This window comes from Syngnathus scovelli, chromosome 14 (assembly GCF_024217435.2).
Source record: "Syngnathus scovelli strain Florida chromosome 14, RoL_Ssco_1.2, whole genome shotgun sequence".
Classification (NCBI taxonomy): Eukaryota; Metazoa; Chordata; class Actinopteri; order Syngnathiformes; family Syngnathidae; genus Syngnathus; species Syngnathus scovelli.
This window is the reverse complement of record NC_090860.1, coordinates 4973141-5000662: the sequence shown is the minus strand read 5'-3', so window position 1 is coordinate 5000662 and position 27522 is coordinate 4973141. Positions and strand designations below refer to the sequence as shown.

General features: G+C 51.2%; 3 protein-coding genes and 1 pseudogene across 6 annotated transcripts; 2 read left to right on the top strand and 2 right to left on the bottom strand.

Annotated features, from left to right (window-relative positions):
• The first annotated feature begins 224 nt into the window (after positions 1-224).
• On the top strand, positions 225-10357 carry mdga2a (MAM domain containing glycosylphosphatidylinositol anchor 2a). Of its 3 annotated transcripts, none has more exons than XM_049740210.2 (18): positions 225-845; positions 2532-2671; positions 2850-3024; positions 3092-3291; positions 3369-3501; positions 3565-3861; positions 4131-4460; positions 4540-4851; positions 5022-5294; positions 5528-5676; positions 5758-5935; positions 6036-6056; positions 6386-6541; positions 7156-7299; positions 7370-7494; positions 7876-7975; positions 8110-8194; positions 9051-10357. In XM_049740210.2, exons 1-18 carry the CDS (start codon positions 773-775, stop codon positions 9193-9195), a joined length of 3036 nt encoding a protein of 1011 aa, XP_049596167.1. In that variant the 5' UTR covers positions 225-772; the 3' UTR covers positions 9196-10357. The 3 variants fall into 3 exon arrangements, with proteins under 3 accessions (XP_049596167.1, XP_049596168.1, XP_049596170.1); XM_049740211.2 differs by having other exon boundaries at positions 226-845; positions 3589-3861; XM_049740213.2 differs by lacking the exon at positions 9051-10357 and having other exon boundaries at positions 228-845; positions 3589-3861; positions 8110-8815.
• A 215-nt stretch (positions 10358-10572) lies between these two features.
• On the top strand, positions 10573-27274 carry LOC125980752 (SUN domain-containing protein 3). Of its 2 annotated transcripts, none has more exons than XM_049740268.1 (9): positions 10573-11142; positions 20980-21070; positions 21429-21613; positions 22403-22455; positions 22531-22660; positions 22944-23086; positions 23149-23322; positions 23449-23538; positions 23721-27274. In XM_049740268.1, exons 2-9 carry the CDS (start codon positions 20982-20984, stop codon positions 23841-23843), a joined length of 987 nt encoding a protein of 328 aa, XP_049596225.1. In that variant the 5' UTR covers positions 10573-11142; positions 20980-20981; the 3' UTR covers positions 23844-27274. The 2 variants fall into 2 exon arrangements, with proteins under 2 accessions (XP_049596225.1, XP_068509141.1); XM_068653040.1 differs by having other exon boundaries at positions 23635-27274.
• On the bottom strand, positions 11880-20269 carry LOC125980740 (erbin-like; annotated as a pseudogene).
• On the bottom strand, positions 25148-26030 carry hikeshi (heat shock protein nuclear import factor hikeshi). Its single transcript, XM_049740275.1, has one exon. It carries the CDS (start codon positions 26028-26030, stop codon positions 25437-25439), a length of 594 nt encoding a protein of 197 aa, XP_049596232.1. The 3' UTR covers positions 25148-25436.
• Positions 27275-27522: the final 248 nt, after the last annotated feature.

Genomic DNA, 27522 nt, shown 5'->3' with positions numbered 1-27522 from the left:
GCATTTGAAAAAGAAGCCAGTGATTTTGTTCCTGGGGCCGAACATGGACACTTTTAGTGCCTTTTAACCAAAGTCAAATTTGTCTCCGGCAGATCCGCTGATTGAGCAGAACAAATTCCAGGCCGCACCTCTGTGTCTTCCCGACCGTTTTACTGTGAAAAGCCAAGCAGGAAGTATGTTGGCGGCCCACTGCGTCCGACTTGGCTTCTCGCCGACGTCTCACCGGTAAAATCCAGCACCACTAGCAGCAAACGAGCGGACCGGCGCTCCATTTTCAGGCCCATTCTGCTCGCACCTCGGCGGCCTGGCGGAGCGCGACGAGCCGCTGCTATCCTGACCGCAGGCCGCGACCGCGAGGAGGCTCTGCAGGGTGGCTCAGCACGAGTGACGTGGAACTTCGCACCCACAGCAGGACTCGCTCGGACGCAAGAGCTTCCCAACGGCGCACGCACCCACGCGCCCACACAGACACACGCAAGCACACACATTGTCAGTGCAAAGGAGAGCCGCCTAGCTGAGGCGCCCGAAGCGCTCCTCTTGCGTCTTCCCCCGGCCTCCTGCTGCGGGATGAGCTGGACCACCTGACCGCCCGGCCGACGGGGGGCCGCTGGCGGGACGCGTCGGCTCGGGATGTTTGCATGAGAGGCCGACTCTGGGCACGATTCTGCTCTGAGGAAGAGGAAGAAGAGGACGAGGAGACGCAGGAGAAGGGGCGCCGAGCGGCTGCAGGAGCCTGGACCCGCGAGTTCGTCCCGGGAGGGAGGATGTGAAGATGGGCCCGCTGGTGGCGCTTGTGTGGTTCTTGAGCGGCTTCGTGCACAGCATGCACGCGCAGGGCGTCTACGGTAAGCGCGCGTACGCACGTGACCTTGTGACGACTGACAGCGTGGGCGTGTGGAGCAACAGGTAGACCGGCTGTGCGCGTGCACCTGTCCCCCCCCCCCCCCCCCTCCACCTCTCCCTGGCGACGTCAGAGAGGGGAGCCTCGAGTCACGTGACAACGCGGTCGTTTTTCCCGCGGGCGGGTAAACACCTGTCAAGGTCACCTGGCACACACCGGAAGTGGAGTGACTCAGGATTGGCCATTTGAGCGCTTCCGGTGTGGATTGCATGTAGTTTACATCACAGCAGGCCCGCGTGCGTGTGTGCGGATTAGACATGAACATCTGCGCCAACGTTGATGTTCAGCGATGACGAGCTCGCTCGCAGATGGAGGCAACAAGTCATCTTCATCATCGTCATCTTCAAACTGCTAGCTAGCTGCGAATACTTGCGCTCTTGAAAGAAACCCTCATATCTCCAACCGTTTCAAATCACCCCATTGAAAGAAATTGAAATGCATTGAACACATTACAACCCCGCCCACTTTTTTCATTAGAAATATTACAACAATTCAGGTCTATCAGCTGCTGATTTAATTGGAATTTAGCACTTTTGAAAACCCTAAAAAAGTCATCCTTTTTTGCGAAACTTTGCTTTTTTGTACACATTAACACAATAGAACACTAGATAAAGTGAATGACATTTTAGCATCCAGCTGAAAATCAGATGATGTTTGCAGTTTTTTTTTCTGAGAGTGGCCGAATGTTGCGCAACTTGCAGGCCCTGTTTCGCAGCAGGGGTCTGGCGCTCTCGCAGCTCAAATATTTCCTTGTCGGTGGGAACCCTAAATATTGGCTCCGACAGGAGTCTCAATGGTAGGGTAATGCTTCACATTGCGACACTATCGCCCTGTGATTGACAGCTCATCTGCGCTGGTTGCTGCATGGAATCGTGTGAGTGAATCTTCCATTCATCATTCGGGCCTCTGGGGGCTTCATTCCGTATGCATGAGTGTGTGCGGCTGCCAGCCAATGGGGCGATGGCGGTTATTTTTGTCCGGCCCACTGACTGATTGCGGTGTCCTCAGCCTACAAAAAGAAAGATGAGAGAAAGCGAGGGGGGCGGTCAAGTAGGCGGGGTGGAGTCGGGCATCTTATGTAACGCCGTCACAGAGGAAGGAGAACGCATGACACACTTAAAAGCAGCTGACCTCGGATTAGAGCACGCGTGCACGCACAACACTGCTGCTAATATTCTGGAACGTCAACTGAATGTGTGCGGTACTGGGAAATGCCACGCGAGGTCAAGTGCGTGCGTGTGTGTGTGTGTCTCTGATGACATCAGCATTCAGCCGTCAGAGGAGACCAACAGAAAAATCCCAGGCTAAAATTAGCAGAGGCAAAGTAGGACATCCTTGCCGAGCCCCTCCCCTACCCACGTTCTTTTTCTTTCACCGTCCTCCTCGTGCTCGTCTTCCTCGCGGCCCTTCATTCATTATTATCAGGTTTTGGCGCAATTCTGTGCCCAGCGCTTCCAACCGTTGTCGCTAAATGCTGCGTCACCCTTTTGTCATGATGGGGGGGCATGTCCCTGACGTTATTCCGATCGTTTTCAAGACATGATCTTTGTGTTGCCGTAGCGACAGGCAACATTTCTAATTGTGCTTTAAAGAAGAAAAATGTGGGATGTGTGTGGGCGGGGGTGCACAGCGCCACCTACAGTTCGCATCGTGCACTCGGGACAAGCTTGCAACGTGGAGGAGGAGCGACTCAGCGAGCGAGTCTACACCATCAAAGAAGGAGAAACTCTGGAACTTGTCTGCCTGGTCACTGGACACCCGCGACCACAGGTCAGTATGCCTCACCTGGTGCCCGGATGGGGAATTGTTGTCCATTTGGGGGTGGGGGAGGCGGCCGAGAGTTGTCCTCGTGGACAAAATGTTCACATAAACGTAGCTGTTGATGACACATTTTGGAAAGGAGAAGGTTGCTCACTTGCTGCTTGCTCACTTGCCGTCTTCTGAACAGGTCCGCTGGACCAAAACTGCGGGCGGAACTTTGGAACGGCAAGACGACGCCCGGACCCACGACGACACACTAAAGATAGAAAGAATCGACCGCAACCAGGGGGGTCGCTACTACTGCAAGGCCAACAACGGCATTGGGACCCCCGCCATCCGCTCCATACGGGTTGATGTATACTGTGAGCACGCATGCACGCATGAAAACTCCTCAAGCGGTCCCTGAAGGTCACACGTTCTGCCGTGCAGTTCTGGACCAGCCACTGGTCACAGTGCACCAAAGCGTGGGTGACGGGGCTAAGGAGCTCTTCTACTCTGAGAGGACGGTGTTCCTGCGCTGCGTGGCCACCTCCAACCCGCCTGTGCGCTACATCTGGAGGAGAGGTCGCCAAGACCTGTCGCAGGGAGCGGACGCCGGAGTGGATATTTATGAGCCGTTTTTCACACAGGTGCGCTTGCGCCGCCAGCATTCTTCCAGCGCGCTGACCACCCAGCACATCTCAAACGATGTGTGCGCGCGTTTCAGGGAGAGACGAAGATCCTGAAGCTGAAGAACCTCCGTCCTCAGGACTACGCCAACTACACGTGCATTGCCTCAGTCAGGAACGTGTGCGGTATCGCCGACAAGGTCGCGCATTTCAGCCTCAACAACAGAACGGGTACGCATGCCTACACTTGCACACACGCATGCCGGCAGCGCATCAGGAGGTGACAGCAGGCAGGTGGGTGTGCTTTGTGTGCGCCAGCCCCTCCCTCCGTCAAGCTGCTCCTGGACGACCCGCTGGTAGTGAACCCTGGCGAGACGGCGACGCTGGTGTGCGTGGCGTCTGGCGGCAACCCTCCTCCTGCCCTGAGGTGGCTCCGTCCTGGTAGGGAGCCGCTCCCCAAGAGGAGCCGGGCCCAGGGCGGCAAGCTCACCATCCCCTCCGTCACCGTCGACGACGGCGGCGTCTACAGCTGTCTGGCCGACAACCATGTGGGCAACGCTGCCAGGAAGTCGGCCAACATCCTAGTCAGAGGTGAGGCCAGCGGTCAGCTGGAAGGGTGGCGCTATACGGGTGCGGGTGATGCCTGCCACTGCACACACATGTACAAAGGCACCCGTGTACGCAAACGTGTGCTCTCGTGTGGCCAAGCCCGAAATGGCGTAGGAATCATTCCGGGCAAATGCGAGACTCGGCCACTTACCGTTTCTGACTCGGCACAGTTTCCATTTGCAACTCCACCCACTTCTCGCACTCCTTGTTTGATCCGACACGCTTCCTGTTTGTACTTGCTTCTCCGTCAGGTCTGCGTAAGGCTCGCTTCTGGATCACTCCGGACCCATACCATGACGATGACCACATTCAGATCGGGCGTGAGGTGAAGATCAGCTGCGAGGTGGAGGCCACGCCCTCCGAGGAGCTGCAATTCGGCTGGCTCAAGAACGGTCGGCCGCTGCGCAGCTCCGAGAGAATGGTCATCACGCACTCAGACGTGCAAATGTCGCCGGGCGTCACCAACCTGGACATCATCGACCTCAAGTTCACCGATTTTGGAACGTACACCTGCGTGGCCTCGCTCAGGGACGGGGGAAGTCCCGAGATTAGTATCGATGTCAACATCTCATCCACGACAGGTGAGGGAGGTGAGGGGGACTCGGCGCTCGGCTCACTCAGCTCAACTTGATGAACAGAACCTTGGGTGTGCGGTCGTAGTTCCCCCAGAGTTGACGGTGCCCAGGGGGCGCTCACTCATCATCACGCAGGAAGGCGACGCGGTGGAGCTGCAGTGTTTGGTGTCAGGCAAACCCAAACCTGTCATTCTGTGGTCTCGCGTGGAGGACGGTCCTGCGGCACCTGAGGCGCCCCCGCCGGCCAAGGCAGCCGCCCAGACAGAGAGTCACGACGGCGTGCTGAGGCTGGCCAACGTGACGCGGGAGATGGGCGGGACCTACCGCTGCCAGACCAGCCAGTACAACGGCTTTAATGTCAAACCTCGACATGCCCTCATACAGCTGGTGGTGCAGTGTGGGTAGCGCGCACCGACACCTGTGCCCGGCCAACATTTGCGCTTTGAAAATTTTGTTCACAAAGCCCCCCAGCCCTCTCCAGCCCTGGAGACGGGCCTCTAAAATGCCATATTGGTCGGGCTCTATGCGTAACGCCGCGCCACTTTTGACTCCCAGTTCCTTTTGCAGTCCCACCGGCGGTGGAGCCGGTGTTGTCGGAGGTGCGTCAGGCTCTGGGTCGGGCTTTCTCTCTGACATGCCGGCTGCTGCGTGCCCACCCGGCCCGGCCGCTGCGCTATGAGTGGAAGCTGGGCTCCCGACTCCTGACTGTGGGCCAGTTTGACGAGACGCGCGACGAGACGCGCTACCAGGTGCGAGCGCTCAACCGCGAAGGCTACGGAGAGTACACGTGCGACATCAGCAACGAGGCCGGAGCAGGCAGATGCACCTTCCTGGTCACGGGTTAGTCGCGGCGGCGCATGCCGATGCATGACGGGACATTTTCTGCTCTGATTTAGCTTGCTCATCGCTCCTTCCCGTTTGTCACGTTGGAACTTAACATGTGCGAGAGCTGAGTCAGCCAGTTGTCACGCTTCTTCTTTGGACTTGAATACTCTCCCTTTCGCACAACACCCACACACACGCTTGATGTCAAGCTCTCTCCACTTTGAGTGGCCGCGTTGTACCTCCGCCAGGGAAGGCGTACCCTCCCGAGTTCTACTATGACACGCCCGGTGCCCTGTGGCAGAACCGGCCCCGCACATATGGATTCACACTGCAATGGACCCAAATGGAGCCCGCCGGTGTAGACCGCATCCTAGCCTACAGGCTGGGCATCCGCCAGGTGAGGCACAAAGGGACGCCGCTCCAAGTGCCGTGGTTGCGCGCTAAGCCGAGTGAACGCGCACGCACATGCATGTGTCAGGTGGGGCAGGGCCGCTTGTGGGAGCAGCAGATCCCAATGGAGGTCAACATCCACAAGGGCCAGCTGCTGACCCACAACCTGACGGAGCTGGTCAAGCCCGAGTCCTACATGGTGCGCCTGACGCCCATCACGCGTTACGGCGAAGGCGACCCCACCGAGCGCGTCATCACCTACAGCGGTACTTCCCGGCGTGGCCGCCGCGCGCAGCCGAGCGCAGCTGAGCGCAGCCTGCACTGCACATGTGCACCCATCTAATTGATGTCGCGTTCCCTCCGCAGCGCCTGTGAATCCACACCTCAGTGAGTACTCCTTTGTAATCCCTCCAACACACGTTGACCGTGACGTTTGCTATATTGAAGGTTCAAAGCAGAGATTGTCTACGTGTAGTGCATGGACTCCCCTAGTGGGACACCAAAAAACTGCTTATGTCAAACATGCAGAACTTTACAATGGATTGGATTTTTAAAGTATGGTTCAGCCGTATTTAACTTTAATGGAGCAGAAGTTTGCAATCAGGAATTGAAAATATGTTTTTAGTCCCATATCCACCTAATGTTGAGAGCAGAGTATCAATGTGATATCACATACCGAGCGTGCGTGCGGCCTGTGCCTGTGTGCGTGTGCGCAGGGGAGTTCCAGTGTGCTTTCGAGGACGAGGCCATGTGTCTCTTCTCTCAGGACAAAAGCGACGACTTCGACTGGACACGCCACAGCGCTGCCTCCCGCGACACCAAGTACACACCCAACACCGGACCCAGCGCCGACCGTCGTGGCTCCAAACAAGGTCACTCACTCACACACACTCCCGCTTCAAATCCGCTGGCAGATGGACTAAATCTTGGGATGGTCAAAATGTGCTGAAAATTGATGCTTCAAAGCCAAACGCTTGACTTTCTTTGTCCTTCTACTCATGATTGACGTGTAGCAAAGTTCATGTTGATAATTTAAACTGAATTTGGAAAGAACATGTTCAAAATGGATGTTTCAAAGCAAATAGCAGACGTTCTGAGGCTTTTTGAGGCTTTTGGGCGGCTCCACTTGCCATTGACATTTCTACCAGATTTCTAATTCTATTTCTGGGGCTGAATTTTGCCAAATTTGCAATTTCAGCAATTTCAAGAGGGTACGTACGTGTTAGGCGCAGGAAAGACAAATGTGCATGTCTGACTCTTTGTTGTGAAGGCAGACTACTTGCGTAATCATAACAATACAAGTATTCTCAAGTAATCGCTCCCAAACGTACACACACAGCGAACTTCTCAGATCATTTCCCGTTTTGCCGCTTGCTCTTTAAATCACTTTTGCGGACCTTTGAGGATTTCATCCGCTTCCTGTCTTGACGAACAATCTCATTTTTGTTGAGAAAAAAAGTTGAGCGGCTACGGTGGTGTCCCGCAGGGTACTACGTTTACATCGAGACGTCCCGACCCAGAACAGAGGGCGACAAGGCCCGCCTCCTGTCGCCCTCCTTCAACACGGGCTCCAAAAGTAGCTCCACCTACTGCCTGGCCTTCCACTACCACATGTACGGCAAGCACATCGGTGAGTGAGCGCGGTGTCGCTCGGCGTGCCATCGCCCCGAGCTCGCCTCAACTTCCCCTGTTGAACGTAGGCTCGCTGAGTGTCTCCCTGCGGCAGAAAGGGGTGTCGGAGATGCCAGTCTGGAGTCTGAGGGGTAACCAAGGCGACCGATGGCGCCGCACGGCCATCGACATTCACCCCGACGCCGATTTCCAGGTATTAAATAATAGTCAAAGTTGAGTAGTAGTCATTCAATAATAGTAATCTGTTGTCACTTCAAAAGGTAATTGATCCAACTAAAGCGTTCAACATTTGATGTACAGGCACTCCGTAAAGTTTGGCCACATGCTAAAAAAAAACAAAAAACGCATTCTTCGATATGTTCTGCTCTCGACAATCTTCAGTCTGAGGAGGAAGAGTAGAAGCAAAAGAGATGGCAAAATTCAAATCGTGTCAAATCGATGTGTCCGCGCTTTATGGACACCAGTAGAAGTTGCTTTTGGTACACTACATTTGTGTGTTATTTATACGTTGAACCAAATCATCATTGATATCAGAACGCGATTTCAATTCTTTTGAATGGTTGAATTATTTCAGGTGGTGCTGGAAGGGGTGCGTGGCTCCGGAATTGAGGGCGACATTGCCGTCGACGACATCACCATCCAGGAAGGCCCATGCCAAGACCCGCCATCCGACAGTAAGCGAGAGCGCCGCCCGCTGAATCTGTGGGGTTGAGCAAACTGACTTCACTGTGCTTTGTTTGAATTGTGAACATATACTTGTGACGATGCCAATGAGATCCCGCTCTCTTGCTCTCTCCTCCTCTTTCAGACCTGATCTCGCTGGCCCTGCCCCGCCGTCCTGGCGACTGGCTGCCGCACGTCATCCTAAACTTGATCCTACTTGGCCGACAGAGGTGACATCGCCACCACGTTTAGCCCCGCCTACGCGCTGGCCCCCGCATTCTGAACATTGATGGCTCTTAGCTTAGCATTCTTTTCCAGTTATTACTGTGACCCCGCTGACCCCTCGACCCAGAAACACACTAACACACGCGCGCGCACACACACACACACACACACACACACACATGCACGAGAACACACTCTTGAGAACATACGCACACACCTAATTTTGGGGGTTGGGTGCATTTTTGTTGCTTCGGGGTGCATCCGCCATGACACTCAAGTGCCTTGAGACCAAGCGGGATTTTGCCGGCCTCACGGCAACCTGAGGAGCGGGAACGGCGGAACAGCGACGGTTGCAAAAACGAGACTTGGTTGACGCCTCGCTGTCGCCATAAAGTCCTCAGTGTGGAATTTATTTTTCAAACAAGCACAATAAAGACAAAAGCTTGAAACTTTTTCCCCCTTATCAGCCCTGCCAGGGGCAAAGAAACATTGACTTGCTTTCTGGGCACGAAATTGCAAAGCGATGATGATATTGGTGAGGACCGCTCACTTTTGGCGACTTTTTCCTTCCTTCAGCATGTTTGACAAAGTGTTGGACTGGAGACAATAAAAGTGATTTTTGTGAAGTTGAGGCAATGTTTTGGGACGCCTTTCGAAAAGCCTTCACCAACAACAAATCTCAAATGGCGGGGCGCCACTTGCATGAGGGTGTCTCACCATTTAGCAACTCTAGGGAGAACCAACAGCTCTCAACTTTGACTTCAATGTCGACATTTCTAGAATATTTTTTGTGAACACTAATTGTTGCCACACCAGAAAGAAAACGATTAGATAAAATAGAGGCTGCGTTTTGTTTTGCAGAATGAGGCGAGAAGCCCTGGCTGGGTGGACCGAAATGTTTGACTCTGCCCACACGGATTATAATCGCCATTTTCCTCAACTATTCTGGTATTTCTTTGCCGGTTTTAATAATGCACCATCCTATGATGTCATGCTTACGTTTTAAACACTTTAAAACATCAAACATTTAGAACTTTTACCCCTCAGTCAGTTGGGATAAGCTAACTGAACGGTTTAACGGAAGTGGTTGAAATGGCCATTTTGACGTTCATTCTGGGTGAATAGAGGGTTGTTGAGCCACTCGAGCCAGCTCGCTCAACGCGTTCAGGTGTCCTGAAAACGGGGGAGCCGACGTTGATTCTGAGCATCTCGTTCTCCACATAGAAATGAGTGGGATGGGTGCAGTACCACATGTACCCAGCAGAAAGCGTATGGTTGAGGTTAGTTACTAACCTAGGCGTGGGCAAACTACGGCCCGCGGGCCACATCCGGCCCACGGGGCCGTTTAATCCGGCCCGCCAAACCTGAATAAATTGTATTATTAAACTTTTTTTTTGGTCATTTTCCCTGCAATTACTTTGTTTCCCCAATAGAAAGGGAAGCGCCCGCCCGCGCATTTACTCCTGGAAGCCGTGTCAGAAAACTCGATGCACACTCATAAGTACGTGTACGTACTAAGTAGTACGGACCCGGCGCACTCCGCGTTCTATTTCCATCAGTGCTGAATTTCGAGCATGGGCTGTGACGTCAGCATTCTCGTTATTCGCGCGCTGAGCTTTCAGATAGTTTTACGCTAATGCCACCCACAAACCTTCCCCTGGAACCCTTCCATTAAAATGTGTGGCCCAAGGAAAAGAAAGGTGGACACTGAGTGCCGAGTGTTTAAAAAAAGTGTGGACAATTTGGCTCGACCTACGTGTGTGAGCAGCCGTTCAGCCACATGAACGTCAACAAAGCCCGTCACAGATCTAGGTTAACGGACTGACACCTCGGCTCTATCCTAAGAATTACCACAACAAATTTTACTCCAGACCATGATGCACTTGCAAAAAAGGGAGACCAACAATACTATTGATTTCTTTATTACTTTATTTAGATGTATTCTTTCACTGATTCTTCAAGATGATGTATTTAGTCAGAATGTTTGCCGTTTGATGTGATTTCGCCTCATTAGATAAACATATTTCATAAATCTGACCTGCAGGCGCTGAAGTGATGGAAACTATTATTCATAATAACGGTGTCGTACATAATGAGAATCGCTGATAGTAATTTTTTGGTGAAATATTTTTTTAATGCTGTTAATAAATGCATTTGTTTTCAAAAAGCTTTTTTTGAACATCCATGCTTTACTACCTACTAAAAGTACAGACCTTTTATGCAATGACCTTTACATGTCCTTTCTATTACTTCACATAAACACTACATCCATCTGCTCCTGGTTCAGTTCCCCGGTCTAAATTTAGAACCAAATTCGGCCCGCCGGTGAAAAGGTTTGCCGGTTCAGGTTTTCAGTGACTGAAATCCAAATACTAACGGTTAGTATTTGGATTTCAGTCAGTCGACAGCTGATAATTTTCCACGGTAAATAGTGTTCAAATAAAAATTAGAGCCGCCAAGGATATACTTGGAAAGATATATTTTTAAATGCACTGATTTTTTTTAAAACACCAAAAATTTTACTTCTTTTGCAAAAGCCAAATCTTGTTTTGCCTTTGACTGCAAAGTATTTTTGTGTTACTTTTCGAAGTTTACACCAGCCTACTGCTCCTCGCTTGCACGTGCACTCTTTTGCGCGCCTTGAGCCAAAGTGCGACGTCACGTTTCACAGGGCCGTCAGCTGGCGGTGACGCGCCATGACGTCAACGACGCGCGGTAGGTGAGGTGGCGACTGCTGAGGCGGCAGCGGCGGCCTTTGTAGCGCGCCCGCGCTACGACGAAGAGCTTCTCCCAGGTGACCGGTACAAAATGGCAGCCCCTCCCGATTAGACGCCCAAGGCAGTGAATTGGCAAAACTCACGAGTCACGTTACGCACGCCACGGGAATCTAACAACACATCAATCGACTCACATGACACCGAGAAGAAGACGGTGGGAATCAACAAGTGCAAATGTGAGTAGAAAGTCCAAACTCAGTTACCGAAAAAGACAACTGGAAAGGTTGGATTTACTGGCTGCGGGAAGGGGCGGGTCTATGGCTGACGTCACGCCTGCGGTTTGCAATGAACTCAATACACCAATTGACCAATTTGTGGCAAAGTAGTTGAGGATTTGCTCCATATGTCTGACCAGTGCGCTCAGCTTGGTTGTCCATGTGCACTTGCAGCTGTTAGGTTACGGATTTTAGTTATTGATCTGACTCCAAATTGCGATCAACACTTAACACATAAATTGCTATGTCCTAATCCACACACTGGCGCACCTAACAATTTTGCGAGTTCGTTCTGTCAAAGAGAAGACCAGTAGATCAATCAGACCAAATTTACCAATTGTTTATTCCTGACAAAGCGCACTAATACAGGCCTGGGTCCCAGGTCCCTCACACTAAAACTCGTTTTTGTGACCACCAAAAGACGGCACATTCTTCCGGGTTGCCCAGTTTTGAAGAAACACAATATGAATATTAAAGCATGCAAAATATTGTGAGATGATTGGTCGATGGCCATCTCCTCCCCATGTCGGTGTTATCGCTGAGGTCAGGTGGTTGGATTTCCCCGCGAAGCCCGACCACATAGACGTGCTGTTGTTCTCGTTTCTCACCGACTGTACTGATCTCCCTGTGCGTTATGTACTTCATGTACGTTGTCACAGTTCATCAGCCAGCCAAACTCATGTATAGAACACTTGAGCCAGGATTCAGAGCGTCTTGCTCCCTTTATTTCGATTCAGTGTTAAACACAACGAGTGAAACTGCAAGTGAAACAATAAACACACTTAGTTTCTTCTTATCTTATAAACAAATAAAGTTATCCAATAAAACAATGATAACTTACAGCCGTTGATTTCGTGAGCATAAGGAGAGGAGAAAGTTTCGCTTAGATGCCGCGAGTAACGCCAACGTCTCTCCACTCATCAGATGTCAAGTCGCTTCAACAAAAACATGCGCAGCTTCCGGTGCATTTCAAAATACATTTCCGGTTTGCTTCTTTACATAGAAAACATTACGCCATGAAAACAATTCTGAGGGCAGAACACTCCCCGTCTGGCATTTAATGCCACTAACCTTTGAAACTACTTTCCTTTTTTCTCAGTCCACTTTTACCATGAGAAGGACCACTTCAGAAATGGGCCGCAGGTAAGTTTTCGAGATGCCTTGGGATGATGTCCTCACCTCAACCTTCCGGACCTTCCCATCACTGCTCTTGGGTGTGGATATGACCATAGCCATCGGCCACTCATTCCTTGGCACTTGAGTTTGCTTTAGCAGCACAATGTCCCCTGGTTGAAGGTTGCGTTGTGTCCTGTGCCACTTACGTCTCGGATGAAGAGTGCTCAGGTACTCATTTCTCCAACGGTTCCAGATACATCCAGCCCCACATAGCTGAAGGGTGGAGAGGTGTCGAGTTGCTCCGGAGGGAGGTCAGCCATTTTTTGCACTTCCACCTTCCCTCTCGGCTTACGGCATGTCACACAGTGATAGAGGATAGAGCTCACCAGCCCTTTGCCAGCGACAATCCATAGTCCAGCTGCCCTGATGGCTCCCTCTGTGAATTGTCGCCCCTGGTGCTCTACCTCTGCATGATGGTGTTCCACAAGCAGCCTGGTGACCTGGTGGGAGGTATGGACGAAGATAACTGCTCCGAGCTTGGAGAAACTTGGAGGTTGTGATCGTCCAGCAAGGAGGCGGACTTGCTCCCCACTATACTCTGGCCCTGAGCCGTGGACGTTGGATCGGGGCCGCTGCCGCTCGCCATCCTATTCTCTGCTGCCGCGTCGCTAACTTGCTGGTTTCCATTCTGGAAATGGCGGTTGTCGAAACCCCGCTTGCCGTCCGATTCCTGCAATCCCACTAAACCATTACGAGGCTCCCCCATGTTGTCTGTCGCCGGGTGCGAAACGTTCATGTTGATCTGGTCCCACTTGGTGTAGCCGTCTCCAAGGCCATTGTTGAGTCCCTTCTCAATGAAGGCCAGTCGGGCTTCCATAGACAGGTCATAGTCACCCGCCGGCTCCGTGGCTCCCCGCTGCGCCCTCAGGAGCGCTTGGAGGGACGTTTCCGAGCCGTTGCCGTTGTGGAGAAGCTCCCCGGCGTCTTTGGAGGGGTTCATGTTCTCATCCTCGTGCCTGCTCTTGGGGAGGAAGGGCATCTTGGCTTCTCTCTCAGGGGTGCACAGGGAGTTGTCCTGGCTGCTGTCGGTGGTCAGCGACACGGAGTCCGACATGCGTGACGGCGACGAGCAGTTGCTGTTGTTCTGGTTGCTGTTGGCCACCGTGTCATCGAGCAACGAGTCAGCGTCCTTGCTGTCATCTTTTTTGTCTTTACTCAGCGTCACCACTTTGGGCTGGTTAATAGAGATCTCTATTAGAGGAGGCCTCATCTCGGCAATCCTCATCTCCTCCTCTTCGTCCGACAGCTCCTCAGAGTCCTCCAGCATGTCTTCGTGGTTTATGGTGGAACTCTCGGACGATTTGAGCGGGGCCTGTTGGGAGCTGAAGGACTCGGACTCTGTGTTCCTAGATATGCCTTCTGGAATGTTTGGGATGGTGAAGGTGGTGTTGCAAGCTTTGGCCTCCAAGTCTGAAGCAAGGCCATTAGAGCGGGGAGCGTCGATCACCTTGACTCCCACGTCCTGCACACCAATGTGGTTCCTTTCCACGGGGGTCTTGGGGTCTCTACCCGACTCTTCGCTCGACTCATCCTCCTTGAGCCGGTGCGCCACCGACTGAGCCGTCTTCACCATGTTCTTCAGTTCGTCGGGATATGGCGTGGGGTAACGCTTCAGGTTGCCCTCCCTCGGAGGAGTTTCCCTCTCGTCTTTGTCCTCGTCGCATTCGAAGGCCACCTGAGCTCGATGCTTACGCTGTTCCTCCCACAAGACCGGATTGAAGCTTTCCGAGTCGGAGTTGGGGACGTGGTCTTCGGTTCGGGTCTGCTGCGGGAACATGTAGTTGGTCAATACGGTTTTGTGGGTCTCGGGGTCTTCTTCCTTCTAAAGCGGGATCAGGGGTTTGGACTGGTTTTCAGAGAGCCACATGGCTGTCATTTGGCTGAGCTTCGTGAAACTGTAGGGGAGGTTCTTCAACTTGTTGTTGCTGTCTGTTTGTTGGAAAACAGTCTGCCCGAGCTGATCCTTGACTGGCAATGCTTTCAACGTATGTGTAGTGTGGCTATGCTTGTCCTCCCCGCCGTAGCATGGTCTCTCTTTCACACTGATGCTGTTTTGGCAAGGAATAAGAAGTAACGGACGTCCATTTTGAAGCACATGAGTTTTGAAGACGCTCAGGGTTGGCTTGTGGGCGTTGTCCAGGCAGACTTCGCCTATAATGACCCAGCCTAAGTCCAGGCGCTGGGCAAAAGGTGCGTTATGAGGACCGTTGACTTGATCTCTCACTTTGTGTGCACGTATCATATCTCTCCCCAACAGGATCATCATCTCTGCATCAGGATCCAGGTTGGGAATGAGAGGAGCGAGATGCTTCAGGTGCGCATGTGTGAGGGTTACCTCTGGAGTTGGAATCTCAGATTTGTTATTCATTATTTCATTGCACTCGATGAGAGGTGGAAGGTCTAGGCGCACACCTCCGTTCACTGCTTCGACCTGAAAGCCCGCCGCCTTCCTGCCGATCATCTCTGTGGTGCCGGCGCAGGTCTTCATCAGGTAAGGGGAGAGGCTGCTCTTGACTTTGAAAAGGTGGAAAAATTCAGAGCGGGCCAGTGAGCGGTTGCTCTGATCGTCAAGTATGACATACATCTTGACAGAGCGATCCGGCTGTCCCCGAGGGAAGACGCGCACCAGGCACACCTTTGAGCATGAACGTGGGAGGTTGCCCTTGCCACAAACTTTAGTGCATCGTGACGTCACTTCGAGTGGGGAATTGCCTTGTGCCACTGTGTCTATTTGTGGAAGGGCCGATTGATCGGGAGGCAGAGAGGTGTCTGGGTGCATCGCAGAGCTGTGTCTTTGGCTGTCACACTCACCACATTTCAATGATGCCTGACAATCCTTGGCAAGGTGGTTTGGGGCGCAGCATTTAAAACAGCGTTTATGTTCTTTAAGAATGTCTTTTCTTTCCTGTAATGTTTTCGCTCTGAATGATCTGCATTTTTCCAATGGGTGTGTTTTCTTCTTCCCATGGGCTCACCACCTGTGGGAGGGGCCGAAGGGGTCGGGTGCAATGTGAGCTGGGCGGCAGCCAAAGGCGGGGACCTTGGCGGTCTGATCCCCGGCTGCAGAAGCTGGCTCTTGGGACATGGAATGTCACCTCTCTGGCTGGAAAGGAGCCCGAGCTGGTGTGCGAGGCAGAAAGATTCCGACTAGATATAGTCGGACTAGCCTCCACACACAGTTTGGGTTCCGGTACAAGCCCTCTCGAGAGGGGCTGGACTCTCTTCCACTCTGGAGTTGCCCACGGTGAGAGGCGTCGAGCAGGTGTGGGTATACTTATTGCCCCCCGGCTGGGCGCCTGCACATTGGGGTTCACCCCGGTGAACGAGAGGGTAGCCTCCCTCCGCCTTCGGGTGGGGGGACGGGTCCTGACTGTTGTTTGTGTCTATGCACCAAACAGCAGCTCAGAGTACCCACCCTTCTTGGGGTCCCTGGAGGAAGTGCTGGAGAGCGCTCCTTCTGGGGACTCTATCGTTCTACTGGGTGACTTCAATGCTCACGTGGGCAATGACAGTGAGACCTGGAAGGGCGTGATTGGGAGGAACGGCCCCCCTGATCTGAACCCGAGCGGTGTTCTATTGTTGGACTTCTGTGCTCGACACGGATTTTCAATAATGAACACCATGTTCAAACATAAGGGTGTCCATGTGTGCACTTGGCACCAGGACACCCTAGGCCGCAGTTCGATGATCGACTTTGTAGTCGTGTCATCGGATTTGCGGCCGCATGTTTTGGACACTCGGGTGAAGAGAGGGGCGGAGCTGTCAACTGATCACCACCTGGTGGTGGGTTGGCTCCGATGGTGGGAGAAGATGCCGGTCCGACCTGGCAGACCCAAACGCTCTGTGAGGGTCTGCTGGGAACGTCTGGCAGAATCTCCTGTCAGGAAGAGCTTCAACTCCCACCTCCGGCAGAGCTTTTCCCACGTCCCGGGGGAGGCGGGGGACATTGAGTCTGAGTGGACCATGTTCCGCGCCTCCATTGTTGAGGCGGCCGACCGGAGCTGTGGCCGTAAGGTCGTTGGTGCCTGTCGTGGCGGCAACCCCCGAACCCGCTGGTGGACACCGGCGGTAAGGGATGCCGTCAAGCTGAAGAAGGAGTCCTATCGGGCCGTTTTGGCCTGCAGGACTCCGGAGGCAGCTGACGGGTACCGGATGGCCAAGCGGAACGCGGCTTCGGCGGTTGCTGAGGCAAAAACCCGGGCGTGGGAGGAGTTCGGTGAGGCCATGGAGAATGACTTTCGGACGGCTTCGAGGAAATTCTGGTCCACCATCCGGCGTCTCAGGAGGGGGAAGCAGTGCAACGTCAACACTGCCCCGGGGGTGGATGAGATCCGCCCAGAGTTCTTAAAGGCTCTGGATGTTGTGGGGCTGTCATGGCTGACACGCCTCTACAACGTTGCGTGGACATCGGGGACAGTGCCTCTGGATTGGCAGACTGGGGTGGTGGTTCCCCTCTTTAAGAAGGGGGACCGGAGGGTGTGTTCCAATTACAGGGGAATCACACTCCTCAGCCTCCCTGGTAAGGTCTATTCAGGGGTGCTGGAGAGGAGGGTCCGTCGGGAGGTCGAACCTCGGATTCAGGAGGAGCAGTGTGGCTTTCGTCCTGGCCGTGGAACAGTGGACCAGCTCTACACCCTCGGCAGAATCCTCGAGGGTGCATGGGAGTTTGCCCAACCAGTCCACATGTGTTTTGTGGACTTGGAGAAGGCGTTCGACCGTGTCCCTCGGGAGGTTCTGTGGAGGGTGCTTCGGGAGTACGGGGTGCCGAGCCAACTGATAAGGGCGGTTCGGTCCCTGTATCACCGATGCCAGAGTCTGGTCCGCATTTCCGGCAGTAAGTCGGATTCGTTCCCAGTGAGGGTTGGACTCCGCCAAGGCTGCCCTTTGTCACCGATTCTGTTCATAATTTTTATGGACAGAATTTCTAGGCGCAGCCGAGGCGTTGAGGGGGTCCGGTTTGGGGACCTCAGCATCGCGTCTCTGCTTTTTGCAGATGACGTGGTGCTGTTGGCTTCTTCAGGCCGTGATCTCCAGCTCTCGCTGGAACGGTTCGCAGCCGAGTGTGAAGCGGTCGGGATGAGGGTCAGCACCTCCAAATCCGAGTCCATGGTCCTCGATCGGAAAAGGGTGGAATGCCCTCTCCGGATCGGGGATGAGATCCTGCCCCAAGTGGAGGAGTTCAAGTATCTTGGAGTCTTGTTCACGAGTGAGGGGAGGATGGAGCGTGAGATCGACAGGCGGATCGGTGCAGCGTCGGCAGTAATGCGGACCCTGTACCGGTCCGTTGTGGTGAAGAGAGAGCTGAGCCAAAAGGCAAAGCTCTCGATTTACCGGTCGATTTACGCTCCTACCCTCACCTATGGTCACGAGCTATGGGTCGTGACCGAAAGAACGAGATCTCGGATACAAGCGGCCGAAATGAGTTTTCTCCGCAGGATGTCCGGGCTCTCCCTTAGAGATAGGGTGAGAAGCTCGGTCATCCGGGAGAGACTCGGAGTAGAGTCGCTACTCCTCCACGTTGAGAGGAGCCAGATGAGGTGGCTCGGGCATCTTATCAGGATGCCTCCTGGACGCCTCCCTGGGGAGGTGTTCCGGGCATGTCCCACCGGTAGGAGACCCCGGGGACGACCCAGGACGCGCTGGAGAGACTATGTCTCTCAGCTGGCCCGGGAACGCCTTGGGATCCCCCGGGATGAGCTGGATGAAGTGGCTGGGGAGAGGGAAGTCTGGGAGTCCCTCCTGAAGCTGTTGCCCCCGCGACCCGACCCCGGATAAGCGGAAGAAGATGGATGGATGGATGGATGGATGGATGGATGTGTTTTCTTGTGCACAGGGCAATAACGAGCCGGATCATTGTTTTCCTTTCCATCTTCCGTAGAGTTTAAGGTGTTTGCATCAGTGGTACCAGACACGTCTGTTTTGCGCACAGATACAGCAGTCTTAAATTCACTTGGCTTGAATGGAGCTTTCTCACCTTTTCCGTACGGCTGGCTACTGATGGACAGGCTGAAGTTTGGGTCGTTTCGAGCCTTGGCTTGGCCATACACAAAGTCCACAAAAAACGAAAAGGGAGGGAAAGATGTCCTGTAGCGCTCCTTGTACTTTGAGCCTACACCGAGCCATTTCTCCTGCAGGCCTGAAGGTAACTTCTCCACGATAGGCTTTATCCCACGAGGCGTGTCGAGGTATGCAAGGCCAGGAAGATATCCATCGTTTTTGGCTGCTAATAGCTCCATGAGGAGATCACTGAGCAATCTTAGCTTCGTGTTGTCTCTAGCAGACAGACGGGGAAAATCGTCCACTCTTTTGAACAGGGCATTTTCAATTATTTCTGGTGCGCCATAGCATTCATGCAGTCTGTCCCAGGACAGTTGTAGAGCAGCTTTGGGCTTGGTGACATAAACAGCACGGATCCTCTTTACATGTTCAGACGAGTCTTTACCGAGCCACTTCACCAAGAGGTCTAGCTCCTCACTATATGATAAACCTAAGCCTTGTGTTGCATTTAGGAATGAGGACTGCCATGCCCTAAAATTCTCTGGCATATCATCAAATTTTGTGAGGCCCGTAGTCACTAATTCTCTGCGAGCAAGAAACTTGGCAAAGTCTATCATTTGTGGAGGGCTAGCATGAGGAGGAGAATACCGACCTTGTTGCATATGTGGACTGTCAGGTGGCTTTGGGGCAGATGTGTGCCTTGCTGCATGTAAAGACTGAGTCGGGGTTCCGATGTCACTCTGAAGAGGCCTGAGGTTATCACGCAAAGGCCTGGAGTCATCCATGCGTGGTGGTGTCGTAGGTGTGGGTGATGACTGTCGTAGGAGGCTGTACTCACAAGGTCTGACTGGACCATGAAATGGGGGGCCATAATACGGAGTGTTGATTGCCTCTTGGAACTGCTCCTTTACCTCACGTTCCTCATTCACTGATGGTCTGCAGACGTTGTGTGAGGACCTCTCCTCAGCTGCCGCGGGTGGTAGACTATGCGTGGGTTCGCGGCGCCAGACTCCACTGTAGGCTACAAGGGACTGTGGGTTGAGCTGTGTTTGGCTTTGCACATAATCTTCAGTGCGTTTTTGAGCCACATGTGCTGGCAAATTACTTTTTATGCTCAGCACATCTTCATTTTCTATAGCTGCAGCTGCTTCCAATACTTCTGCTCTCACCCGTGCCACTTCTGCTTCCTTTTCAATTTCTAATTCTTCTAAATCTATGTCTAGCCTAGCTCGTTGCCTTTTAATTTCCAACTGCTTCCTTGAATAGGCTACCTTGGTTGCCGCTGCTTCAGCCGAAGCTCTGGCTCTGGCAGCTGCCTCCAGAACGGAATTGTAGGATGATGAGTGCTTGGAGTTAGCACTAGCTCTCGATCGACTGTGGACTGATGACTTGGAAGATGAAGGTCGACGTGAATTCTCTTCAAAGTCCACCGTCTCCATGTCGATAACACTGGATACATCTTCGGCGGCCATGTTTGAATCTTTCGTTGTTTCCTCAACTCACTGTGGTTCGGCTTTTCACTGTACTGATCTCCCTGTGCGTTATGTACTTCATGTACGTTGTCACAGTTCATCAGCCAGCCAAACTCATGTATAGAACACTTGAGCCAGGATTCAGAGCGTCTTGCTCCCTTTATTTCGATTCAGTGTTAAACACAACGAGTGAAACTGCAAGTGAAACAATAAACACACTTAGTTTCTTCTTATCTTATAAACAAATAAAGTTATCCAATAAAACAATGATAACTTACAGCCGTTGATTTCGTGAGCATAAGGAGAGGAGAAAGTTTCGCTTAGGCGCGAGTAACGCCAACGTCTCTCCACTCATCAGATGTCAAGTCGCTTCAACAAAAACATGCGCAGCTTCCGGTGCATTTCAAAATACATTTCCGGTTTGCTTCTTTACATTACGCCATGAAAACAATTCTGAGGGCAGAACACCGACCTTGAGGTGTTCTCGTCCAGTACTCCTTGCCTGCACATTCTTCGCCACCCACCAATCCACACGAGCACTCCAATACTAGATATTAATATGATTATAAGTTTAACACAACCTTAAAATATGTTTGCAAACTCCCGAAAGCACATTTCCCTTTACAGCCAACTTAAACGTTGACATTCTTTAATATGTCTTTGAAACCTCTTCATGGTCTCGGGCCATCTCATTCTGCAGCTTGAAGCATGGTGGTATGCGAGTAACATTTCAAAGCTTGAGACAAGCATTATAAGACCTTGTCAATGCAAGTCAGCATCATTTTCCTGCATGTGACAAATATTCAGAAAGTTGACTCTTGAAAAGTGGTAAAACTACGCCAGTTGGTGCCCACTGTCGAAATGTGCGCCACAACCTTTTCTACTTAGTTGGGAACTTCCGTAACTTTCAAAACAAAATAGACATTGGCTGCACGCATTCACATTCCAATTGGGTTTGATCAACATGAAATGATTTTATTCATCTTCACGTCGACGAAACATGATTTGAATGTGCACACTCGACGTTCTTGCTTTGTCTAGCCAACAGATTTTTTTTTTTTCACTGAAGAAAAACAACAAAAGAAGCATCAATAGTGGTCGCTGCCTCTTCCTCCTTCCCAAATCTAACCCCCCCCCCCATTGTGTCCGGCAGCCATGATAAGAAAAAGTTCTCGCCTGGAGTTATCGGGCTATTACAACAGCGACGGTCAGCCCGTCATCTCGTACAAGGAGACGCCATACAGGTAAGCAGGTGTGTTCATGATGGCGCACTTACACACACGCAGAACGCGGCGAGTTGAGTGCTCAGTGAGCACTTGTTGCTACATCAACGGATGTGGCAATGTGGAGCCAAGGTGTCAAGACAAGAGCGAGAAGTCGTTTGATGCCCTTCCTGCCTGATGCAACTGTCTGCATTTACCCGGGCCACATCAAACATTTGAAATTCCAAAGTAAAGAATTGCATGAATTATTTTTGGAGAGTCTGGCCAGTGCCTCACCTGCATTAGGTTGTGCCGCCACATCCAATATGGCAGACGTTGGTGTGTATCTGATATCCATGCCGCTGCTCGCTCGCACCCCCCCCCACCGCCCCCTTTACAGGAAGCTGTGGACACGGAGCCGCGCTCAGCAGCGCCCACGCAGGGTCGCCACGGACAACGCCAAGGAAGCCATACCGCTGCCTGACTCTCCTGTTGAAGACGTCAGACCGACACGCAGAGGAAAAGGACTGCTACGCTTGGCACGGAATTACCTTATCCCCATCTTCATCCCTGCACTCTGGATCTGTGAGTATGCGCAGTAGTTTCCGAGAGAAACTTGTAGTTCTGATTCCAAGTCTTGGCTCGGGTCAAGGTCCTCGCTTGAGTCAGGAGAGAAGATTCGAGTAGTCTGAAAAGAAGCACCTTGTCACGGGGGAAGCACGGCTCGTGTCATGAGAAAGGGCTTTAGTCCAGACCTAAGCTAATGACGAGGTAAAAGGTCTTGTCCAGAGAACATTGCAGTCCAAGCAAAATGTTCTCGTTCAGCATAAAGGTGATAGCCCAAAGCCAAGGTTCTCACAAGATACAGTTCCCGTCAAAACAGACGGCCGTAGTCCCGAGAAATAGTTGCTGTCATGGGAGCAGAAGGGAGAGTTATGTTACCAGGAGAAAACTGGGCTCCTGGCAAATTTCTACCGTAGTCCAATGTGAAGCACGTAGTCCAGGGCAAAACTTGTGGTCCAGAGATGTGAGGTTGATACACCTGCAAGAAGGTCCAAGTTAGTAGAGATGCCAGTCCCCGCTCTGGGTTATACAAAGTTCTCGCCTTAAGAAAAGGTTCTTGTCCAAAGAGAAGTTTGGAGTCCTGAAAGAAGCCTGTTCCCAAGTGCACTTTCTACTCCCAACAGAAGTTTCAATGTTCTGGAAGACGGTAGTGGTCCCTGAGAGCAAGTTCCAGACTCAAGTGTAATGTAGGAATGTTCTGGAAGACGATAGTGGTCCCTGAGAGCAATTTTCAGTCCCAAGTGTATGATGGAAAGGTTCTGGTACTACCATTCAAGATGGTCTCACGGGTCTTTCACTTCCTGTTTCCAGTGTGCGAGCCCTTGGTCCGTCAGATGGCGGGCGGCCCCGCTCCCTCCAACGCGGTACGAGAGCTTTCTTCCACGCTAAGCTCTCTCATCAGCGACCTCTATAACGACGTTGTGGTGTCGTCCTCCCAGATGGCCGGACGTGGCAACGAGCTCTTGGAGGAGGTTTACACAGCGTACAACGAGCTCAAAGAGCTTCTGCACATACGCAAAGAGGACCCGTCGTGGACCTCCATTCCCAACTACGCCCTCCAGTCGGCGGGTGAGTGTGCACATATCTCTGTGCAATCCCTTAGCATCATCATGATCTCAAAGAGCATCTTGCCATCTGAACGCATGAAGGCGCCCACCTACAAATGAAGCTCTGGTAAAAATGTACCAAATATGACAGTCGTGTCGGTGACGGGTAACAATTCAACGCCATAAACATGGGTGGCAAACGTGTGGCAAGTCTATGTGTGACAACCATGACGCATGGCCAAGGGACACCGAGCTGCTTATGGCAATGGGTGAAGCCAGCGAGGCGTCTTTTGCTTTGTTGTCAGGTGCCCGAGTGCTGTGCAGCGCCTCGTCGCTGCCGTACATGGCGAAAGCGTTCCGCGTGCCCTTCCTGGGCCTGGTGCGCGTGCCCTTCCTGGGCTGGAGGGGAAATGTCCCCTATGTCTCCCGGCCACGAGTGGTCATTGAGGTAAGGTACCGTGGAAAACGGCGACAAACGGCGCGGCCTTGACAGTGCTGTTTGTCTCTTAGGGCAAGTCAGAGCTGAATCCGGGCGACTGCTGGGCCTTCGCCGGCCAGCAAGGCAACCTCACGGTGGCCCTCTCGCACCCGGTGCTGGTCACTAGCGTCACCCTCGGACACATCACCAGAAGCATCTCGCCCACCGGCGACATCCCGCACGCGCCCAAGGAATTCTTAGTCTATGTGAGTAGCGCGCTACGTCCATTTGCTTGCTCACCAACTCCTCGCCGCTCACTTTGGGGTCGCAGACAGTGGACCGGTCGCCAGTCCGTGTTGAAGCGCGCGGTCTGATGGCAATTGTCCCTGTAGGGTTTGGTGTCTTTAGAGTCGGCGGCCGTGGAACTGGGAAGATTCAAGTATGAGCGGATTGGGCCCGTGTTCCAAAATTTCCAAATATCGGTAAGTAACGCCACCAATATAGCATGCAAAAAATAGGCTAAAGTGTGAAAAGCTTGTGAGAAGGTGCGTTTGCAATGTATGGCTGTGCTGGTGCAGCAGCCCAAAGGCGCCGGTGTGAGCACGCACGTAACGCTGAGCGTGCACAGCAACTGGGGCGACCCCACCTACACGTGCCTCTACAGCTTCAGGGTGCACGGAGCTCTGGCGTCCTGAGGCGGGTGGGTGCGTCCCACCGTCGACACGCAACACAGCTGCGGACGCACCGCGGCGCCAAATGGGGGAGCACTCGCCGCAAGCGGACATGACCTCGGCCCTGGTGTGGGCGGCCTTTCAGCCATCGCCGGGTTTGTTTCAGCTCACCAGCAAGGCTGCAGTTTCCATACAGCATGTGCAATACTGTGTATTTCTACTTTACTAGTTCTCACGCATACATGATTCAATGTGTTTTTCAATCTCAAGTCACAAAGTGCGATTGCTCGTTTGCTCATCATGAGTTGTAATCATATTTGATGGGAAATGAAGACGGTTCGTGACTTTAAAGTGGCGTGATTTTTTTTCTAATCGTGCAGCAGTCGATGGCATCGGTGGCTAAGCATAGGAAGTTATGCTTGCCGCCAAAACTTCTCTGGGCCCTTTCCTTGCCCATAAAAAAACAATAATCGACGTCCTGTTCACTTTCGGGCCTTGGGTTCTAAACATTGTTTAGCATTTCTACAGAACCCAACAACGGCAAAAGGGACAAAGCACATTTCACTCACTGCAGTCTTTGTGAGTTGCAGAATCAATTGCAAGACTTTTTTTTTCCCCCCCAATAAACGCCTCCTTTTCTCCTTTTACGCTTTCATGTGAAGAAGCATTTCAGGTTGCATTTATAGTATCTATGGGGTGGGGGGTGGGTCAGTGTTCTCACTCCTGTTGGGTAAGACCTTGTATAAGTTAAGGGGGAATCACAACTTCAAAATCTTAAATATAAGAACAACCGTACAAAGTTTCTGTACAACTATAACCGGGGTCAAACTATGGAACAGTCTAAGTGAGGAACTCAAGCAAAGTCCAAATATTGACCACTTTAAAAGAAGGTACAAAAATATGTTGTTTAGCGGGTATAAGGACTAAAAATGCCAAATGGCAACACAAAAGCAAAAATTAAACAGAAAAATAAGTTTGAAAGTGTCTACTTGTAGATGTATATGTTGAATCATTTTAATGGATAGTGAGAAAGGGGTAGGAATCTAAAAAGCTATGCTTCCTCCTTTTCAAGTGTTATTGATTTTTTTTCCAGTTGGTTTATTGTTTGTAGTGCCTTACATATGGCACATTAAAGTGTTATTTGTTTTATTTGTTCTTTTTGTTTTAAATATTGTTTGTTTGTTGTACGGCCTTACATATGGCACATTAAAGTGTTATTTGTTTTATTTAAGTTATTTTTATGTTTTAAATATTGTTGTGTTGTACGGCACATTAAAGTGTTAGTTTTATTTAAGTTATTTTTGTTTTAAATATGTTCAAAATAAAGACATTAATCAATAAGTGGATTCAGACTGCCGCCAGGGAATTTAAAAAAATTGCCAAGATATACTTGAGACAAATGAGAAATGTACAAGGGAAAGACATCAAAAGATTGCGATTTACTTAAACCAAGCAATATTTGCCAAGAAACAAAGCAATTGCAATGTGCTCGGCTCCCCCAACTACAGTATTTAAACTTTCATAGCTCAGACTTTTCTCACATGGATTGAATGCAAGCTTAATTAAGATAGCTTATTCTTTTGACACGATACTAAGTTGACGCATTAGTAGTTAAAGAAAAAAAAAATCAACATAAACAGGAAATGTCGCTCGTGATTCCTTCAAGTTGTCCTTCGGGGTAAACGAACGAAAGCAAACAGTCCGTGAGTTCAGTTCTTCCAAAAATTAGGGTTCTGGTTCATGCGCCTCTGGAAGTTGTCGTACCACTTAAGAATGCAGCTGGACGGGACGAAGGTCTCGCTGAGGTTGGGCGTCATCTGCGCCTGCGTCACGGCGAACGACGACGCGAAGTTGTACAAACTATCCAGCATCTTCTGCGTGAAGAGCCGCAGCGCGTCCGCGGTGGACACCGCCGCCCCGGACACCGGCGTCTGCTGCGCCAGCTGCTCCAGCGGCTCCACCGACACGCCGACCTGCGCCACGAAGGGAGCGGCCGAGGCCATTCCGCCAAAGGGGTGTACCCCGCCCCGGCCCTCCGTCAGGCCCGAGATCTTGAAGATGGCGCTGGGCTTATCGTTGGCGATGAAGCCGAGCAGCTGCCATACCGGCTCGCCGCTTCCTGCGTCCGGGAAGGAGAAGTATACCGCGCCGCCCATGCAAGCCGGGAACGGCTCGGTGCCCAGCATGAACACCACCACGTGGTTTACGCTCTTGTAGTCTGGCAAGTTGAAGACGAATTTGTCCGAGGCCACCTGGACAGCGTCGGTCTGCACCAGCCGGCCGGCCACCAAGCAGCCGAACATGGCGAGCCGCTCGTCCGTTTCTCCGCCTTGGCTTAGTTTAGCTTTGGCTGCTAGCGAAAGCTGCCGTTTGAGCACTCTGTGTAGCCTTAGCTGCTAACATTAGCTAGCACGCGTTACCCGATGTAACTTCAGCCGCTAACGTTAGCCCCCGCTGGCGTCCCCAATGATGTGGCTTTATTAACAGCTAGCTGCGGTCTGTGCCTGGTACAGTCCACTCGTGGAGTCTCACTGACCGACTGCCAGGCCAGGTCAGCTCACTTGACTGCTACGCAAACGATAGACGACAGTAGAAAGTTCGAGAAGGTTCTCAGGTCGCGTCGCATCTGATCGACTATCGATTACAATCCCTGAGCTCGGAGTTACTTAAGAATATTAAAAACGTTATTTGTAAACAAAAACAAATCCTTATTTTACCCCAAATGGCCCTCTGGAAAATGCTTCACTTTTTACATTCATTTTATAGCTTCTCTTGCTTATGTTGTTAAATTCGGCATAATGGAACCCAAACAAAAGTGTATTATGTACTGTTTCTAAAAGCTGAAATCAATGATATTCGGTTGTGACCAAAAAGCAAGAATAAACGGTGACATTGTTTACAAAAGATGTGTCAAATTCATGTGATTACTTCTTTCCAAACACTTTGCAAATTATTTTGGGATTAATATTTGTTTTTAAGTCAACTGAAAAGTGTTTCCCTGCATAATAAAATTAAAGATTTATCTTAAAAGCAAGTCTGCTCACAAAGGGTTTATACAAACGGCATTTTTCAAGTTGGTGGTTGTAGTTTTTTTTTCTCCAGTATGACTATGATGCGTGTATATTTAAAAATATGTTACAAAATTTTTACAAATTAATACAAGTTTGTTGATTGAATGAATTTGGTCATTTGTATTAACTTCGGTCCGCTTTTTTAAAGAAAAAAAAAACGGAAGGAAATGCAATAAAAGTTAACTTAAATCTTTTCATCAACTGTTATGTTTCCACCTCAAACGAGTTACATAATACACCATAAACGTATTATTAGTAGTATGCGTAGCGTCCTGTACTTATTTATTGTGTTATTATTTATTCATCACTCTTATTTATTCATTTGTGCCTTCTTGTTTTATTTTTCCTGCGTTGTTTACTTGTATGTACATTGTGAACTATGTCTTGTCACCGTGGGATAGTGGGAACGTAATTTCGATCTCTTTGTGTGTCTTGGCATGTGAAGAAATTGACAATAAAGCAGACTTTGACTTTGATGTGTTTTATTTTCATGTTTTGGGGTATTTCCAAGGTGACTCACCAATACCGAGGACCGATAGTTTTCATTATCATTTATTGTTCATCCAAAGAAGTCCACGCTTACTCCACAATTTGTTAAATGTCTACATACCGCCGCGCAAATATTAAACCAGGCCATGACAATTGAAAGAACATGACGGTCGTCAGCATGTATAATATTTCCCAGTGGACAAACAGTACTTGAACGTCGCACGGCCCGTGGGCA

Bases quoted from the DNA above. Each gene is read 5' to 3' on its own strand.
- mdga2a (XM_049740210.2), top strand. From the start codon at position 773: ATGGGCCCGCTGGTGGCGCTTGTGTGGTTCTTGAGCGGCTTCGTGCAC. The intron at 3,292-3,368 runs GTGCGCTTGCGC...CGCGCGTTTCAG, and splicing joins ATGAGCCGTTTTTCACACAG to GGAGAGACGAAGATCCTGAA. The intron at 5,677-5,757 runs GTGAGGCACAAA...TGCATGTGTCAG, and splicing joins ACAGGCTGGGCATCCGCCAG to GTGGGGCAGGGCCGCTTGTG.
- LOC125980752 (XM_049740268.1), top strand. From the start codon at position 20,982: ATGATAAGAAAAAGTTCTCGCCTGGAGTTATCGGGCTATTACAACAGC. The intron at 22,661-22,943 runs GTGAGTGTGCAC...CTTTGTTGTCAG, and splicing joins CTACGCCCTCCAGTCGGCGG to GTGCCCGAGTGCTGTGCAGC. The intron at 23,087-23,148 runs GTAAGGTACCGT...TTTGTCTCTTAG, and splicing joins GGCCACGAGTGGTCATTGAG to GGCAAGTCAGAGCTGAATCC.
- hikeshi (XM_049740275.1), bottom strand. From the start codon at position 26,030: ATGTTCGGCTGCTTGGTGGCCGGCCGGCTGGTGCAGACCGACGCTGTC.